Source organism: Choloepus didactylus, chromosome 3, assembly GCF_015220235.1.
Source record: "Choloepus didactylus isolate mChoDid1 chromosome 3, mChoDid1.pri, whole genome shotgun sequence".
Classification (NCBI taxonomy): Eukaryota; Metazoa; Chordata; class Mammalia; order Pilosa; family Megalonychidae; genus Choloepus; species Choloepus didactylus.
The window spans coordinates 84,233,794-84,250,293 of record NC_051309.1 but is presented as its reverse complement, the minus strand read 5'-3'; the positions used below and the strand labels follow the sequence as shown (position 1 = coordinate 84,250,293).

Below are 16,500 nucleotides of genomic sequence, written 5' to 3'. Positions count from 1 at the left end.
TTATCTCAGGTACTTAATAAACCTAACGTTTTCTGGTCCTTACTCTAAACCTAGAATTAAATCTCTGGGATAAAAGTCCAGGAATCTGTTCAACAAGCACCCTAGACAAAGTTTCAGAGCCTTTCCATTAGTCTTGCTATATATTAATACTCCTTCTGAAACTATTAACAAAGTGGATATTCATAATGAACTGCTCTGATCACTTTTTGGATATTTTTTTCTCCCTTTTGGGAGACTGGCTAAAGGAGAATTTGGCCAGTTGAAATAGCAACATTGGCTTCACCTGACAGCTGGATAAAAATGCAGAATCTCAAGCCACACCCAGATATACTAAATCAGAAACTGTATTTTAATAAACCTCAGGTGATTTGTAAATTATTAAAGTTGGAGAAGATCTGTAGCCAAGGAAGAAGACTCTCTAACATCATAACATTTTTAAAAAATTAATATATCTAAAAAAGACCAGTTTTAAAGTAAAAGGATACTCACATTCCTCATGAACTCCCCTGATAGGTAACCAAATACTAGGGCCCCCCATCACAACTCCCATTCATAGAACTGGAATGAAGCCACTATCTTTTGACTTTCCTTGTCTTTATTCCCAGTCATAATATTTTTTCTTTATCAGAGACATTGTGAGTTTACAGAAAAATTATGCATAAAATATAGGATTCCCACACACCACCCCACCACCAACACCTTGCATTGCCCAGTCACAACATCTTTTCCCCTCCCCCATCTCCACTTCCATTCTTATGGTGGAAAAGTCAGATTTTAGAATAAATGCTTTGTGTGTATGTGCACGCAAAACTGATAAAGACTACAATTGACAAGTGTCTGTGCTAGCCTCTGGAACATATTTTACATTTTTAGTACATTGTATATGTGAATTTACATTCTACTGGGGGAGAAAGACAAAAATAAGTTATTATGGCACTTTGTGATGAACTCTATGGGCAATGTAATTGAAGTACAAAAGTTTGCAAAGAAATAAAAATTGTTTTGAATAACCCCCTTCTCACAATCCAGCAGTCTCTCTTCACTTAAGCAGGCCCTGAAATTTCATTGCTTTAGGAAGTTTTTCTTGATGAGAACTGACCATATAAGCCAAAATCACAGATCTTCTCAAACTAAACATGCAAGCATTTAATTCACATATCCTCCAATTCAGTGACTTGTTTATAAAATCCCACTCATGATTAGGGATAAAGAGTAAGCAAGTATTCCATAATATCATCTCTGATATTACTGCTTTATTTTAACAAATACTTAATCATATTTTAAACTCTATAAATGCTCAAGTTTAAAAATTCATTCATTTGATCAGCTCCCAACATGAAATGCATGGAATCCCCAATTTAGTAAATGGGTTGTGATTTCACTTCTAAATCTACTCTTTGGCATTCAGAATATTTTCCCACAGAAACAATCTTACAGGTGATAATTAAGCTCTCAGCTGGTGCACATTGCAGTCTATTATTAACAGTATTGTAATGCCTAGCATCTCTCTATAAAAATGTTTCTGTGGAGGCAGTCATTCAGGGTTCCCAACTTGAGAAATCAAAAATGCATCTTGCCAAACTCCTAGCAACACAGATTTCACCCAAACTGTTAGAGGGATTGCCCACATCTGAACCACTAGCTGTGCTCAACTAACTCCTTGCAGCAACTCAGGCAAGGAGTCTGCCAACTCTGCAGCAGTTCCTAACTTTTGTTTAGGCATGTACCCCTTTGAGAATATGAAGAAAGCCATAAACCCTCTTCCAAAAGAAAAAAAAAAAAAAAAAAAATGCCCATGTGTCCACTGAAGCCCAGGTATACAACCCCAGCTGTGAAGTATAGAGGCCACAAAATAAACTGTACACTATAGACCACCAATGTTCAATATAAGACCAACATAACATGAGCCACATACGTAATTTTAAATTTTCTGATAGCCACATTAAAAAGGTAAAAAAAACAATGAAATTAAATACTTTTATTTAATCCAATATATCCAATACTTTCATTTCAACATGTAATCAATTTATTAAAATACTGAGATCTCTTAACATTCTTTTAACACATTAAAGTTTTGAAATCTGGTGTGCATTCTACACTCACAGTACATCTCAATTCAGACTAGGCACACTTCAAATGCTCAGTAACCATATGTGGCTAATGCTAGACTACATTTTTGCTACAATTTTGCTAGACTACACTGTAGACCCAGCAATTCTCAAGTCTTTTGATTTCGGGAACACTTTATGCTCTTAAAAATTAAAGTTGGAAGTAAAGGAGGTACAAGGGGGAGAGGAGAGGTTACAATCTTAAAAAAAGCTCTCCTTAAGAGAAATACAAATGCTAGATGAATGCTTCTTGATAATGATGGCAGTAATTCCCTAGTTCAATGAAAAACAGAGAAATTTTGTCTTTTCATGTTTTGAAATCATAGATCAAGCACCATTCTATTTTAATTCTTTTTACTTGCCTGTGTAGAAAAATATGCCACATGTATCACAGGAGTAATGTCATGTCATTTTTAAGGAAATCTTATTTCACTGCAAAGATTCAAAAGGTTAGTATTCTAGTTTTAAGCTAAAGCATCATGCTCTAATAAAATAAAAATTTGGGGGGGAGGGAAACACTTGTTTTCTTTTTTTTCCTTAAAGTCTCCAGAACCTTGAACCAGGTAAAGAGAAAGTGGGGAATAAGAAGTCAGCTATTTCACTTCCTTTTTTCTCTTTCCTTCTCCCTACAGGAGGTCCTATTTTAGGGAGGCTAAGGTAATGCAAGTTTATGTTACTTACTTTACAGTTCGCAAATATATTATTTCATTTAGGACTGGACCTCTCTAGATTAAGAAACAGTCTAATTTGGAGGAAGCTGGTTTTTTGGTTGTTGTGTTGTTTTACTGTTTTTGTGGGGCTTTCTTCGTTTCTTTTTAATTAATCCTGAAAACTTGACTCAAACAGCTACACTTTCTTAAGTTTGCTTAAGAAAGAGCAACAAAGTAGGAAAGCTTTAACTTTGAAAACACCCCATATGTCTAAGAATACCGCTCCCACCTCAGACTCGACAGGCACCCATAAATACTCCAGCTGCCTCCACATTATTAAGAATCCCCTAGTCCTTTCAGGCCTACTCCAAGTCCCTAACCCAATCAAAGGTCTGTATCAGTATGTGCAAAGGAGTCAATTAAGGAAGCCACATGTAATGGAAAGAGTGCTAGATTAAGAGTCAAAAGATCTAGGTGACTTAGGTAACTTTGGGTTCATCCCTTACTCCACTTAATTAAGAAAACTAGCATTGGCTAATCACTACAAATATGGGAGTGTTAATGAAGAACCAGTATTTTTAAAAGAAAAGACTTAATCCAATAACATTAACCTCTGCTAACACAATATTTAGGATATTTTCTGAAGGAAGTTATTTCAGATCCTTATACGTACACCACCCCACCACATCCACTTCCTATATTTAGACTTCCAAAAATCAAAAATGAATAGAACTGACCTCACACTATCCATAATGGCACACTATGACTTTTTTAAATACCTGAAATACCTGTAGCCTTTAGTAAGAAAAACAGCCGCTACTCTATGGCAAGAACAAATTATGTACTTTGAACCTTGAATTATAAATATGAACCACTCATATTAAAACTTTATGGGACATTAAATTTGTTACATCCAACTTTGATCACTATGGATTCATATAGCACCTTGCAAACTCACTTCCAACATTCCTTATGGATAGAGTACTATCAGCAAAGTACCATACACAAACACATTTTTTTAAAAATCAATGGTTTATAATGTTTCTAAAGTTCCCACTTTAGTGAGGTGAAAAGTATAAAATCCATAGCAGTTACCTTCACTGGGTTAAAAAAAAGAACTATCAATTTGGGTTGAGAGTTTTATAATTTCTCATTTGGATTGTATAAACAATATTTTGCTGAAAAGATGAAAAATTGCCAAACATTAACAATCCAGTTAAACATTCACTAGGATTTGAATGGGACTGGATGAATGAGTTAATCGTAACATGGTGCTAATGAGACCAAGGACCTATTCCAATTTCAATGTAGGCCTATTAAAGGAAAGAAAGAAAGAAAGGAAGAAAGGAAGAAAAAACCACTTCAGAGTTATATTACTTCACAGAACACTAGTTAACAACCTTACAAACTTCTGTCATTGATCATAAAAGGGACCCCATTAAAAGCCTATGTGTAGCTAATCATATATACATCCTACTTCTGGGAAAATAACTCAAAACACATGTCCTAAATGATCATGAGTCAGGAGCCCTGTTTCTGTATACAAAGAATAAACCATTAACATTCAGTAGGAGAGATTCTGTTATTCAGGCCAGAGAATGAGAAAGTGGGTCACAGCCAGTGATGCATAATCCTACTCCCTAGAACAATAGTCCTGACAACATTCAGTAACTAAAATATCTTACTGTATTATGTTTAAGTCTTTTTAGTACTAATATCTTAATGTTTCCAGAATGAATACTAGAATCTAAGCTAACTACCAACAGTCTCATTCAAAAGAGAATACTTAAGTATATAATAAGCTCCAGCCAGCCCAAACAATGACCTAGCCACCAAAAATAAAGAAAAAATAAGTAAACAAAGCATTTATGAAAGAGAAGTGGTGTGTGGGAACCACCCATGCAGGAAATCAAAGAAGAAATGGAAGAATGTCAAAGGTGGATGATGATTAGCTATTAACAAAACTGGATAAAGACTTAGTTACCCTCTGACCTATTACGCAGGCTAATCTAGAAGCAAATTCAATGTCTTTCTACCTAGGAAATAAACACCTTCAATGTCACACAGAACAGTGAGAGGGGTATCCAAACTTAATATTCACTTGTTTCTTCCCCTAGAGCATTAAGGAAATGAAATCCCGTTCTCTTCCTTCCTAATCCTTCCCACACTTAGACACCAGTTGTCCCATTCAGCCTTGGTATTAACTGCCACTCAAAAGAAAACCATAGCCAGGTGACCATTTCCAAAATTGTTTTTCTTAATATGATCTATCCAGAGCACATTCTTTAGACCTATCCATCCCTCCCCCCGCACCACCACATCAAGTAGAGGCTTTCTTTAGTAGAGTGATGACCTGGTTCAAGGGAATTCAGGCTAAAATATTTTGGGAACCATACCTCATAAAAAGAGCAATGCCATATCCACAAAACAAAGGCGTACTACACATGTAATCATAACAGAAACGAAACAGGCTAGGAATCCCAAAATAAATCTGATAGTATTTTTTCATCTATTTAGATAAGGTTGCACCTACATTATATCAAATATCTCTACGTAATCATTTCAGTTTTTGTAAAGGGACATAACTTTAAAAATGGGAACATCCTGCTCCAAAATATCAACTGGACAGCTGGATATGTCAAATATGGTTGCTGTGCCAGTTTGATTGTATTATGTCCCCCCAAATGCCATTATCTTTGATGTAATCTTGTGTGGGCAGAGGTATCAGTGTTGATTAGATTGTAATCCTTTGAGTGTTTCCATGGAGATGTGAACCACCCAACTGTGGGTGACTCTGATTGGACAGTTTCCATGGAGGTGTGACCCCACCCATTCAGGGTGGGTCTGAATTAGTTCACTGGAGCAATATATAAGTTCAGACAGAAGGAGCAAGCTTGCTACAAACAAGAGGGACACCAAAGAAAGCACAGGAGCTGCAGATGAGAGACAATTTGAAGATGGCCGTTGAAAGCAGACTTTTGCTCTGGAGAAGCTAAGAGAGGACAAACACCCCAAGAGCAACAAAAAGTGACATTTTTGAGGAACTGCAGCCTAAAGAGGACATCCTGGGAGAAAGCCATTTTGAAATCAGAACTTTGGAGCAGATGCCAGCCATGTGCATTCCCAGCTAACAGAGGTTTTCTGGACACCATCGGCCATCCTCCAGTGAAGGTACACGATTGTTGATGACTTACATTGGACACTTTATGGCCTTAAGACTGTAACTTTGTAACCAAATAAACCCCCTTTGGAAAAGCTGATCCATTTCTGGTGTTTTGCATTCTGGCAGTATTAGCAAACTATAACAGTTGCTATCCAACTGTTTTATAGTAATTTTCACAGGCCCTCTGAGTGCCTCACAGTTCAAAAATTCAAACTCTTACTAGTGTATGGGATACATATCAGGTGGACAGCATTGTAAGAGATAAGATGAGTACAGCCCAAACCTTAAAGGAGCTTTTAATCTTGCAACAGATAAAACATCACACTTGATTGGACTAGAACAAAGCTGTATAAAATAAGTGCTATATGAGTAACACTAGCTACAAAAGGAGTCAATGGAAGGCATAATCAGACTCGGGTGGACAGGGCTTCATGGAAAAATAAAGGTTGCAAGAAAGTAACTATCTGAAATGTATCTTTTAAAGACCCAATGTCAGCAGTGATGGGGGAGGAAAGTGTCTGCATTCTAGGCAAATGTAGCACCATAAGCTAAAAATTAGGAAGAAAAATATGAGACAAGTGCAGGAAATACCAAGTACATGCATCATAATATACATATGGTGCTAAGAGAGATTAAGGCTGGAGAGATGGTTTGGGGTCATACTGCAGAGAGCCTTGAATCCCAGTGTAATGAGTTTGTGCTTCACTTGGTTAGGGAAATAAGGGAGGGACATAATCAGAAATGCATTTCAGGAAGAATAAACTGGAAGAAGTTCAAGAGTTGTTTTGGCAAGGAAAGAGTCTGAAAGAGAAAGAAAAGACCACATGCTAATGTGATTCTCTAAAAGAGAGGTTATATTAAGGGCCCAAACAAAAAGTACCAAATTCCTCAGACTGATCATGGGTAAGATAACTTATCCATAACTTTCTATCCATAAACTCACTCAGAAAAAGTACTGTCATAATTCTCTCATATACCCTTTCCAAATTAAAAACCAAATAATAATAATAAGGATATATTCCAAAACACAAATATTAAAAATGAGAATACAAATGATTGAGATGGCAAGATAAGCAATTAAAGTGGCATACCCTCTACAATTAATATTAAGACTAAGTCTTATAAAAGTCCAAGTTTACTTAACACTCTCTCTCCTGACGTAAACTAGTACTCTGAAATTCCACACAATTTTATTTGAGCACCCATCCCCTTATCTCAAGGGGTACTATAAAGAATCTTTCCCTATGGCTAAGACATATCACATAATAAGGCAGTTTTGTAGAAAAGACTTTTTCCCAAAGATTAATTTTATACTGTGGAATAAAAAATAAATTGCTAATCCATAGTGAAGCATAAATGAAAGAACTGAAATGTATGAAGATTAAACACAATCTGTTCATTGTGGTCTCAGTCCTAAAACTTCACTATCCCTCTCCCCATGCTCCTCTCTTATTAGAAGGAGCAGTAAGAATCAGTTATATAGACAGAATTAGAGAATATTAAAATGAAAAAAAAAAAAAAAAGAATGTTAAAGTTTCATCTTTATCCAGCCCCACATTTTTTTCTTGAGGAAACTGAGGTCAAAATGTCATAATAAAAGTTAGTAACAGAACTAGGGTTAGCAACTGGCCTGACTCAAAATTTTGCCTTTTTAAAAAATAGTTGCCTCTAAGAAGGCATTATTCCAAAAATTGTTTTAAATGCTAAAACAGGCAAACCAGTAGCAATGATTGTTTCATATTTTAAAATAATATCCACTGTAAAATGCCTTTCTAAAAGTTACAGCCATCTATGGCCTGAATATTACTGGAATTCTACAAGACTAGGACAAACCAAAAATTCTAAAAACCAAAGTCACTCTGTGGAAAAGGTCCTACAATCACTTTCCTGCAGACAGACTATTGGAACTATTAACAGAAATGTGCTGACTGATCTCATTTGTAAGGATGGTAAACACAGACAGAGAATCTCCAAATTAAGTACCCAACTATTTAAAACAGCTCAATTATTAACCACTCAACTTCCCAACTAAAAAAAAGCAGGCCTTGTAGGTGAATGAATGATTCATTGGAAGGTTTTAGGATAAAACCAAGGAATAAGCAGTCTTAACCTTGGAGATGAAACTTTAATCCCAGACCACTAGAAAAGTGTGGAAGCTTTGAAATACCTTTGAAATTTGGAATTTCAAGTCAAGGATTTAATCATTTTGTTAGCTACCAAATGTGTTCTAATATATATGTTCTATTTCAAGTTTTGACAAAATGAGAGAGGAGAAAGAACCAAAATAATACACAAGATTAGGAAAGAACACTATGAGAGAAGGCCCACAATCAATGTGAGAAAGGACATCAAATCTACCTTCTAGTATGTTCCCCAATATTACCACCACCAAGGATCTTTTTTAACACTTCCCTCTTGTAGACCCCCTGTTCAAAAGATACTAACAAATATTAATTCATTTTCATTATTTTTTGAATAATCAACGATATAATCCTTCCAATCTGCTCAGCATGAAACCCTCAGTATTAACAACACCAAGCTGACTACAGCTAAAAGCAATTTAACATGTCAATGCAATTTATTGGAGATAATACTGAAAATTGAGAATTATTGTTTTATTGTTAGTAGCCTGCCTTTGATTAAAACCGTCACTTCTGGATAAAGTATGAATCAACAATCAGAATTACATCCTAGAGGCCATTCCTACAACGATAACATAAACAACCCTAAAGAGAAGCATGTTCTAATATTCTATATAGTGTCCTCTGCTGCAATTCACTTTCATCCTAATGTGAAAGCATCGCTGCTATGTAGGTCAACATTCTATATAACAGATTGAAACTTGAAAATTTAAATATGGTTGAGCATACGGCTATATAATAGTCTAATTTAAATGATTCAGACTTTTTACAAATATCAGTGTGATAACCTATTCAGGATACATGTGATAAATGTGATGCCTATTCCAGAAGCTAATTACTGCAATTCAAGAATCAGATTTCAATGAAAGCTTATAACTGACTCTGAATCCAAATTCACCCAAAATTTACTGAGAGACTTGGCATAATTGTTAGGTATTATCACACATTATTTTCTTTAAACTTCACAACAGATATTAACTGTTAAAAGACAGGAAAAAAACTTTTCCTAAGACTTTAGATCAACAAAAAATTTGCTGGGCATGTGCTGACTGAAATGACACTTTGCTTTAACTGTTGTTTGTCTTTGCCAACAAAGAAAATTCAGGATCTCCTGGCCCAAGTAGAAGACTTTTGATAGGACAGGAACTAAAGAGCCCTCAATTGGTGCTTTTCAATCTGCAAAATTAGGTCTTAAATTCTACGTAAGAACTCCATCTACTGTCAATAAATGAAAACAAAACACTTCGTTTGAAAATCACTTAAATGTATATGACATGGCAAGGCAACCTGTGTGACACAACAGCAATTAAGACACAATCCTCCTAGCCTCAAGAATTTCACAATCTGCTATGGAAGGTGAGAGGCCAATAATAATTATCCACCTAGTGTTTCAAAGTGCTTACATAAATGTGTCTCAGGACAAAAGAAAAGCGTGATAAGATAAATAAAAGCAAAATAGCCATAAGTGTCCGCAGAAAGGAGGGAGCGCTCCTAACCAGCAGTTAGGGAGCTGGGATTACACAGGCAAAGCAGAGTGATGGACAAGTACAAAATTCAGTTACAGAACAGGAAGTAGAGCACATTGTGACTGGAACAAAGAATATTATTATGAAATAACTGAAGACAAGATTTAAAAGGTAGGTTAAGGCCTGAGCATGGATAAACCTGGAGTGCCATGTCAAAAAATGTGATTTTACTTAATGACTTCTCAGCAGTACAATTGCTCACTCCTCACTTTCCTGAAATACTCTTTAGTTATGAGTCATCAGATTCTCCTGGTATTCCTCATACCTCTCTGTCAGCTCCTTCCAAGTCTTTGTCTACTCTACTCTAAATCAGTGGTTTTCAAGGTATGGTTCTTGCACCAGCAGCAAGCATCAGCATCACTGAGGAAGCTGGTAGAAATGCAAATTTTGGGCCCTGCCCAGACCTATTGAATCAAACTTTGGAGGTCAGGTTCAGTAATCCTTGTGATTTTCCAAGCCCTCCAAATGATTCTGATGCACACAATACTCCACTGGAGTCCTTCAGTGAAACCCTTCCTTTTCTCATTTTACACTCTCCCTACATCCACTCTCTCCTGGGCCTTTAAATAACAACCACCAAATGTTCACCAATTAGCAGTATCTATCTCTCCCTGAGTACCAGACCAAGTTCCCACTTGACATTTGCTCCCAGATATCTCAACTAAACATGCCTGAAACTATTGGAGATACCCAACCCCACTCCCCATCCCCCACCCCACCCCCACAAATCTGTTCCTTCTATACTTTTTCCCATCTCAGTAAATGGCACCTCTGTCCAGGAGATGGCTCACTGTGGACACTTCCTACTACCCTCCCCCCCATCGAATCCACCATCAGGTTTTACCATGCAAGTGTTCTAACATTCAACTCCATCCTCATTGTTGCCATCTTGACTAGTATAGTAACCATCTAATTTGTATACCACTCAACCATTCCCCATATAGTAGTAACATGATCTTGTAAAAAATCTAAATCAGAACACATCACTGACCTAACTAAAATCCTCCAATAGCTTACAATGGTCAGATGAAACTTAAAATCCTCAACATGGCATACAAAGCCCTGGACCCTGATCACCTCTCCTGGTCCCTCGTCTGTGTGATTCACTCATTTCAGTTCACAGATCTGGGCATCTTTCCTCATATTCTTCCCCATGCAGTACCTTCTCCCTGTGTGACATGCTCCATGCCACCCCTACCCTCGCACCATTAATTTTCTCATCCTTCAGATTTCTGCTAAAATATCAACAAGGTCTTCCTTGATACCCTCCCCCCAATGGTAACTGAATCAGTATTTTCTCATAAAACTCTCTGCTTTCTCCTCTTAACATCTATCAAAATTGTTAACTACATTAACTTGATCATTTTTGTTTAACATTTGTCTGCCACACTAGACTATAAGCTCCATACAACCAGAAACATATCTGTTTTGTTCCCCACTGTATAAGTAGCACCGAGCACAGTGCTTGGCACACAAAAGGCATTTAATAAGTAGTTGGAGAGCAGTAACAGTTATTGACATTTTTGTTAAATCCTTTCTTCTCTAAAACTCTGTCCTGTCCCAGAAACTTTAAATTAAAAGAGAGGATTTCTGCAAATGAGATCTCATGCTTAAATCCCTCATTTTCCTACTATTGCAAAATCAGATATACTTTACTACCTTCATGTAAAACTAACAAATAGTATCAATTAATACCAAGCCTAAATTCACTCACCCTAATCTGAGCAGTTAACTCAAAGAGGGCTATTTTTACATAACTGTGTAGTAAACTCATGGCTTCCAATTATTGACAATGCCAACAAGCCCCATGCCCATTTGTTGTTAAGTATTACCGACCTCCCCATATTCACTCTATCATACTTATCCAGCTCCCATCATTTCATTACTTGATTATATCAACAAGTTGTCACTGTGTCTCTGTTCCCCATCTATTTTTGTCGATTTTTTAAAATAAATATTTTTAAAAATCTCCAGCTCAAGAACCAACTTCTCATTATCAATCAACATTAAATTCCTCAGACTAGCGCTGACAGCGTTCTTTGGCAATGCATGTGATCAAAAAGCCAGTCCTATGTTAAATAAATTGTTTTAATAAGAACTCAGAAGGTTACATTGAATCATATGTGCTTGGAAATGTTTTGAAACTTGACACTGCGTCAAGCTAAAATTATATATGACTCCACCTCATTTCTACAGCCCAAACTTGGGATCTGCTTAACATACACTCCTGAAACCAAACTATTTTGAAAATAACCATGAAAATGCTTCACTATGTTATCAGCCCTCTCAGATTTGAGCCGGAACTAAAAAAGGTGCATGTTGTTAGCATGGAACCATGTGATATTTTCAAACATATATTGTGCTTGCCTAGGAAGAGATTAAAACTTTACAAAGCACATAATATATTTCAGAAAGGAAACTACTCCAACAGTTAGATACAAAGTACAACCTAAGTATACTCCTGAGAATCTTTTACTTTTTAATATAAAAAATTATATATACATTACAGGGAGAGAGACATAAAGACAAACTGATTTATTGAAAAGACACTGCAGAGGTCTTTCTAAGCAAGCTACCTGTTTGCAGCAGCATGGCAAAAACACCTCAGGGCACAGCTTCCGCTGGCCCTGACCTTGTTTAAACAACACTGACCCAAAGCAAAAAACAAAAAAAGTAAAATCTACCAAGTTTGTTTTTGATCTGTCTTAGCTTCTACCACTTTCCCAATCAGTGGTATCATTCTGCACAATTCAGGTACTCTAATGCCTTTTCACATGCACTTGGCCCCATCTTATAACCAGGCAGATGTATGTGTCAATTATTAATTGATCATGCTTGAATGTGAACCAACTTGTGCTTAAGCATCTTGTCTAACTGCAGCATTACTTATTTGGGAGGAAAGGGGATATTAAGAATCTGAAATCAGAATAAAACTGTCAGGATCAAAAAGTAATCTGAATACAGTTACAATAATTCCAGTTGTGTATGTGCTAGAAAGAGAAGAAAGGCACAGGGGAAGAAAGCCTAGTCTTTGGTCTCCCCTCCAGGGAAAGCTTAAAACTTATTGGGGGTGAGGGGGGAGCGCAGTTCCTTTTTCCAAAAGGTTTTCTTCAACCATTGCTTCCTCGCTTGACTTAATCCTGTCCTGTTGTTACTCTATTCAAAGATTTCCCAAAACATATTTTGTTTTCTGTCATCATCTATAACTGGCATTTGATTACAGCCTTTTCCTAGAGAAAGGACAAATTTATAGGAAAAGTCAGTGGAACTCTAACAGTGACATTAGTGTTTGAAAAGTTATTTTTTATGATTTAGTGACGACTCGCCTTTTGAAATTCATTTCTATTTTCATTTCCTAAAGTCACTTATTTTTTATTGAAAATGACTGCTTAGAGTAGTAATAGCATTTCCTTAGGACAATGATACAAGCTACAAATTCAAAATCTAGTTTGACGAAATGTCCCCGTTTTCTTTCTACTAAATAAAAGGCCTTTCTGGGATTTAGTGAAATGAGTGAGTGCAACACTACCTAAGCTATACTTCTTCTTAAAACCTACAACCCAATCTAAACCACCACTCAAAATTCATATATAATATAGAGCTAGGAAATTTCACAACATAGTAAATCTGTCTATCAAGACGAATCACCATACAGTAATTCTTTTGGGAAGCTAATGATCCTCCTCTTCCCACTTCTCCAAGGTTCAGGTAGGCTCATCACATCCAGGCCTGAATAAATCAAGATTTCTTTCTCTTTGCAATATTTTATATACAAAAATCTCCAAGTTTTTCTCTTGCTCTTCTTTGCTGTGGTTTAGTTTGCTATTGCTCACTCTATGGTTCTCACATCAACATCTAAATGAGGGAGAACCAGAGCTACTTTCTTCTATTTCTTTTCTCTTAACCTTGGAACTTAAAAGGATCACTTCTCAACAGAAATAATTTTTTATGATTTTTAAAGTACTCATTTGTAGTATTTTGCAATTTAAAAAAAAAAAACCTCAAAATCAATGTAGCATGCAATAAACAAGAGAAAGTCTTTTCTATAAGCCAAATGTACAAGAAATACAAAACGATGTGTAGGATCTCTCTCTCTCTCTTTTTAATGGAGTAAACTTTTTATAAGCAGACTTGTACCTGCTGTCACAACCTGGTAGAGAGAATGAAGGATGGATTACAAAACTTCGCAAGGGTAAGCTAACCTGCTTTCATGTCTCCTTTTAAAGTACCACCACAGAGACCAACTGGAAGGGCATGCACAGCACCTTGTCTGAGAGAGAAGATTCTGAATAACAAAGATAAAAGGGCTGCAAATTTACGTGCTCTCCCAAAGCAATCTATTAACTAAATTTGGGGCAAAGTATCACCTCCTCCACACATACATACACACACATACACACACACACACACACACACACACACACACAAACATATTGTTTTTCAACTAATGACAGACCAAGAGCAAACCAAGACTCCAGGACTGGAGGCTGCAGGGTCCTGTGCCCTGCGGCGCGGGTGGAGACTCGGAAAAGAAGCCAACGCATGACACCCGCCTGAACCACAGCTGGCAGAGTGGGGTCTCAATCTTGCTGGATCTGACCCGCTAATGAGTCACTGGTCCAATCATGACACCACATCACTCGCTAGGACGTTTTCTATTTATTTCTTCGCGTCATGAATGACAGAAAATGATTTAAACTCGTAATGAGAGAACCGGGCACTGGTCAGAGCTGCCAGGGGAGAAAAAAAGCCGGCTTAAGAATGAAAGCCCAAGCTACTTAAGAGACCCCTCTGGCTCACAAGAGGAGTCAGAAAGAGAAGGAAGAGTGAGCCAAGAGCGCTAAGAGAAAAGTGGCCAAGGACCGGGCGAAGCCACCGACACACCCCAGCCCTCCCTCACCTGCCTGCCCGAGCCTCCCCGGTGCCCGTACCTTCGGCCAGCGACTCCTCCAGGGTGACCTGGTAGCGCCCAACCGCGAACACCCGGACCCCCACAGTGGAGCCACCAGAGCCGGAGCCGGCTCCGGCTACCACAACACCCGCCGCGCCGCCGCCGCCGCCGCCGCCGCCCTCGGACTTGGGCATCCGGGAGAACTTCTTCATGGTCCCGCCGGCGCGCTGAAGAGAGCGGAGCGCCGACGAGAGCGAGGGCTAGTCCCCAGTCCGGCGCCCGGCCAAGCGTCCAGGAGGGGTCGCCGCTCTTCAAACGTCCGAGGGTCCGTGCGCGCTGCGGCCCACCGAGCCTCGCATTCCGCACCCCTATAGCACACAACCCCGGCCCAGCCGCCCGCTCCGCAGCTTCGCTGCAGTTAGTCTGCTCCCGCAGAGGTTGGCGGGGAGGGCGGGGACGGCAGGGATGGGGAGAGGCGCGAGGGGGCGGGCCCAAGTGTGGGGGCGACACCGCCTCCTCCTCGAGTGCCCCAGGCGCCCCCGCCGCCTCGTGAAGCGCTAGGATCCCGAGCCCAGGAGAAGGGAGGGAGACAAGAGAACGAGAAGGGGCGGGGCGATCGGCCCCTCCGGGGAGTGGGCTGGACCTTTCGGGCCGCACACCCTCAGGACCGCAGCCCGCGGCGTCTCCGCCGCCGCCGGAGCTGAACCAGCACCGCCCGCCACTCGCGACTGTTGGCGACGCGGCGCCACTGCCAACCGTTCACTGAGGCCGGGCGCCCCACGCAGGCGCGTTGCTGGAGCCGCCGGAAGTGACGGTTCCGAGTCTTGTCACGTGGACGGGGAACGGAGGAGATGATTGTGGGGGGGTTGAGGGCAAGGGCGAGGTCCGGGGTCCTGGCTGCCAGGGATCGGGTCAAACTGTGGGGCCCGACTTCTCGCAGGGGCGCGGCCCGGGGACCGGTTTTCGCGCCACCGGTACAGCGAATCTGTCGTCTCGACTGGGAATTGGTATGTCATTCTGGAGGCTTAAAAATGCCGCTAATAACTTAACCTCCACCAAGGAACTTTGTCACTTCACTTCTAGGCCAGTTTTCCAGGCCTCCCCCCTGAGAATCTTCTCCCTCTCACCCACTCTGAGCGTGGGAGATGGAAGCAGCACAGAACTAGAGCGGATTCCAGTAACCCGACTTCTAAAGCCACGGTGTCGTCGCTCTCTAGCAGACGCTTGTGCTGGAAAGCGTTTTGCAGTTTATGAATACCTGGGAGTAGTTTAAAATCTCGTGTGTGCTGTCCTGCAACCATGTGAGGTATTCAGAACAGGTATAAAGTCCGCTTTACAGACCATTCATCACCTTTGGCTAAAAGTTAACCGATTCCCCCAAGGTCACAGCTGGCTTGTGGTAGAGCTGGGACTACAACGTCCATCCTTTTATTCCTAGTTCCGTGCTTTTGCCCATTCTGAAAAGTAGGTTAGGATCAGAGTGTCGAGAACCTTGCAAAACAGGAAGGTTTAGGACAATTTGGAAGCAAAAACAGCCATTGAGGTTTCCCCACCCAAAAAGTGATCTGCTCGTTTGAAAAAATAAAAAAGCCCGGTTGCATCAACTTCATAAACTCGGCAGGAGTCTCGGTTCCTGCAAGGGTGAGGCAGGCAATACGAAAACGAGAAAGAAGCTGGGAGCAATACATTGGGGAATGGCAGCGACTGGCAAATTCTTTCCCCAGTTCCAATTTACTTTTCTGCATGCAAATACAGGCCCACTGTGGCCAGAGGTTCAAATTTCTTAAGGGAGATATTTCCCCAAATTTTAAACATGTAGGATGAATAAATCTTCATGACTCGAATACGATTCTATTCCTCCCAGTCCCCACCCTCCCCACCCCACTTTCTTCACCGCCCCACCACCACCACCTCCCCATTTCTTTATCTAGCTTGAGATACAGACAGAAACCTTAGAAAACATGCTTAGGCAGAAGAGACTTTGAGCTTTCAAATCCCCTTTTCTTTCTTCCCATTTACTA

The 16,500-nt window shown here is 39.6% G+C and overlaps 1 protein-coding gene and 1 long non-coding RNA gene across 2 annotated transcripts in view; one reads left to right on the top strand and one right to left on the bottom strand.

Moving 5' to 3' along the window:
- Positions 1 to 14,824, bottom strand: part of BMP2K (BMP2 inducible kinase) — a 155,435-nt gene extending 140,611 nt beyond the window's left edge. Inside the window, 1 exon segment of the mRNA XM_037830070.1 lies at positions 14,520 to 14,824. Coding sequence (XP_037685998.1) covers positions 14,520 to 14,691 — 172 coding nt within the window. The 5' untranslated portion in view covers positions 14,692 to 14,824.
- A 531-nt stretch (positions 14,825 to 15,355) lies between these two features.
- LOC119529562 overlaps positions 15,356 to 16,500 on the top strand; it is a 40,359-nt gene continuing 39,214 nt past the window's right edge. The window contains exon 1 of the long non-coding RNA XR_005215892.1: positions 15,356 to 15,486. This is a non-coding gene — a long non-coding RNA (uncharacterized LOC119529562). The remainder of the gene's footprint in view (positions 15,487 to 16,500) is intronic.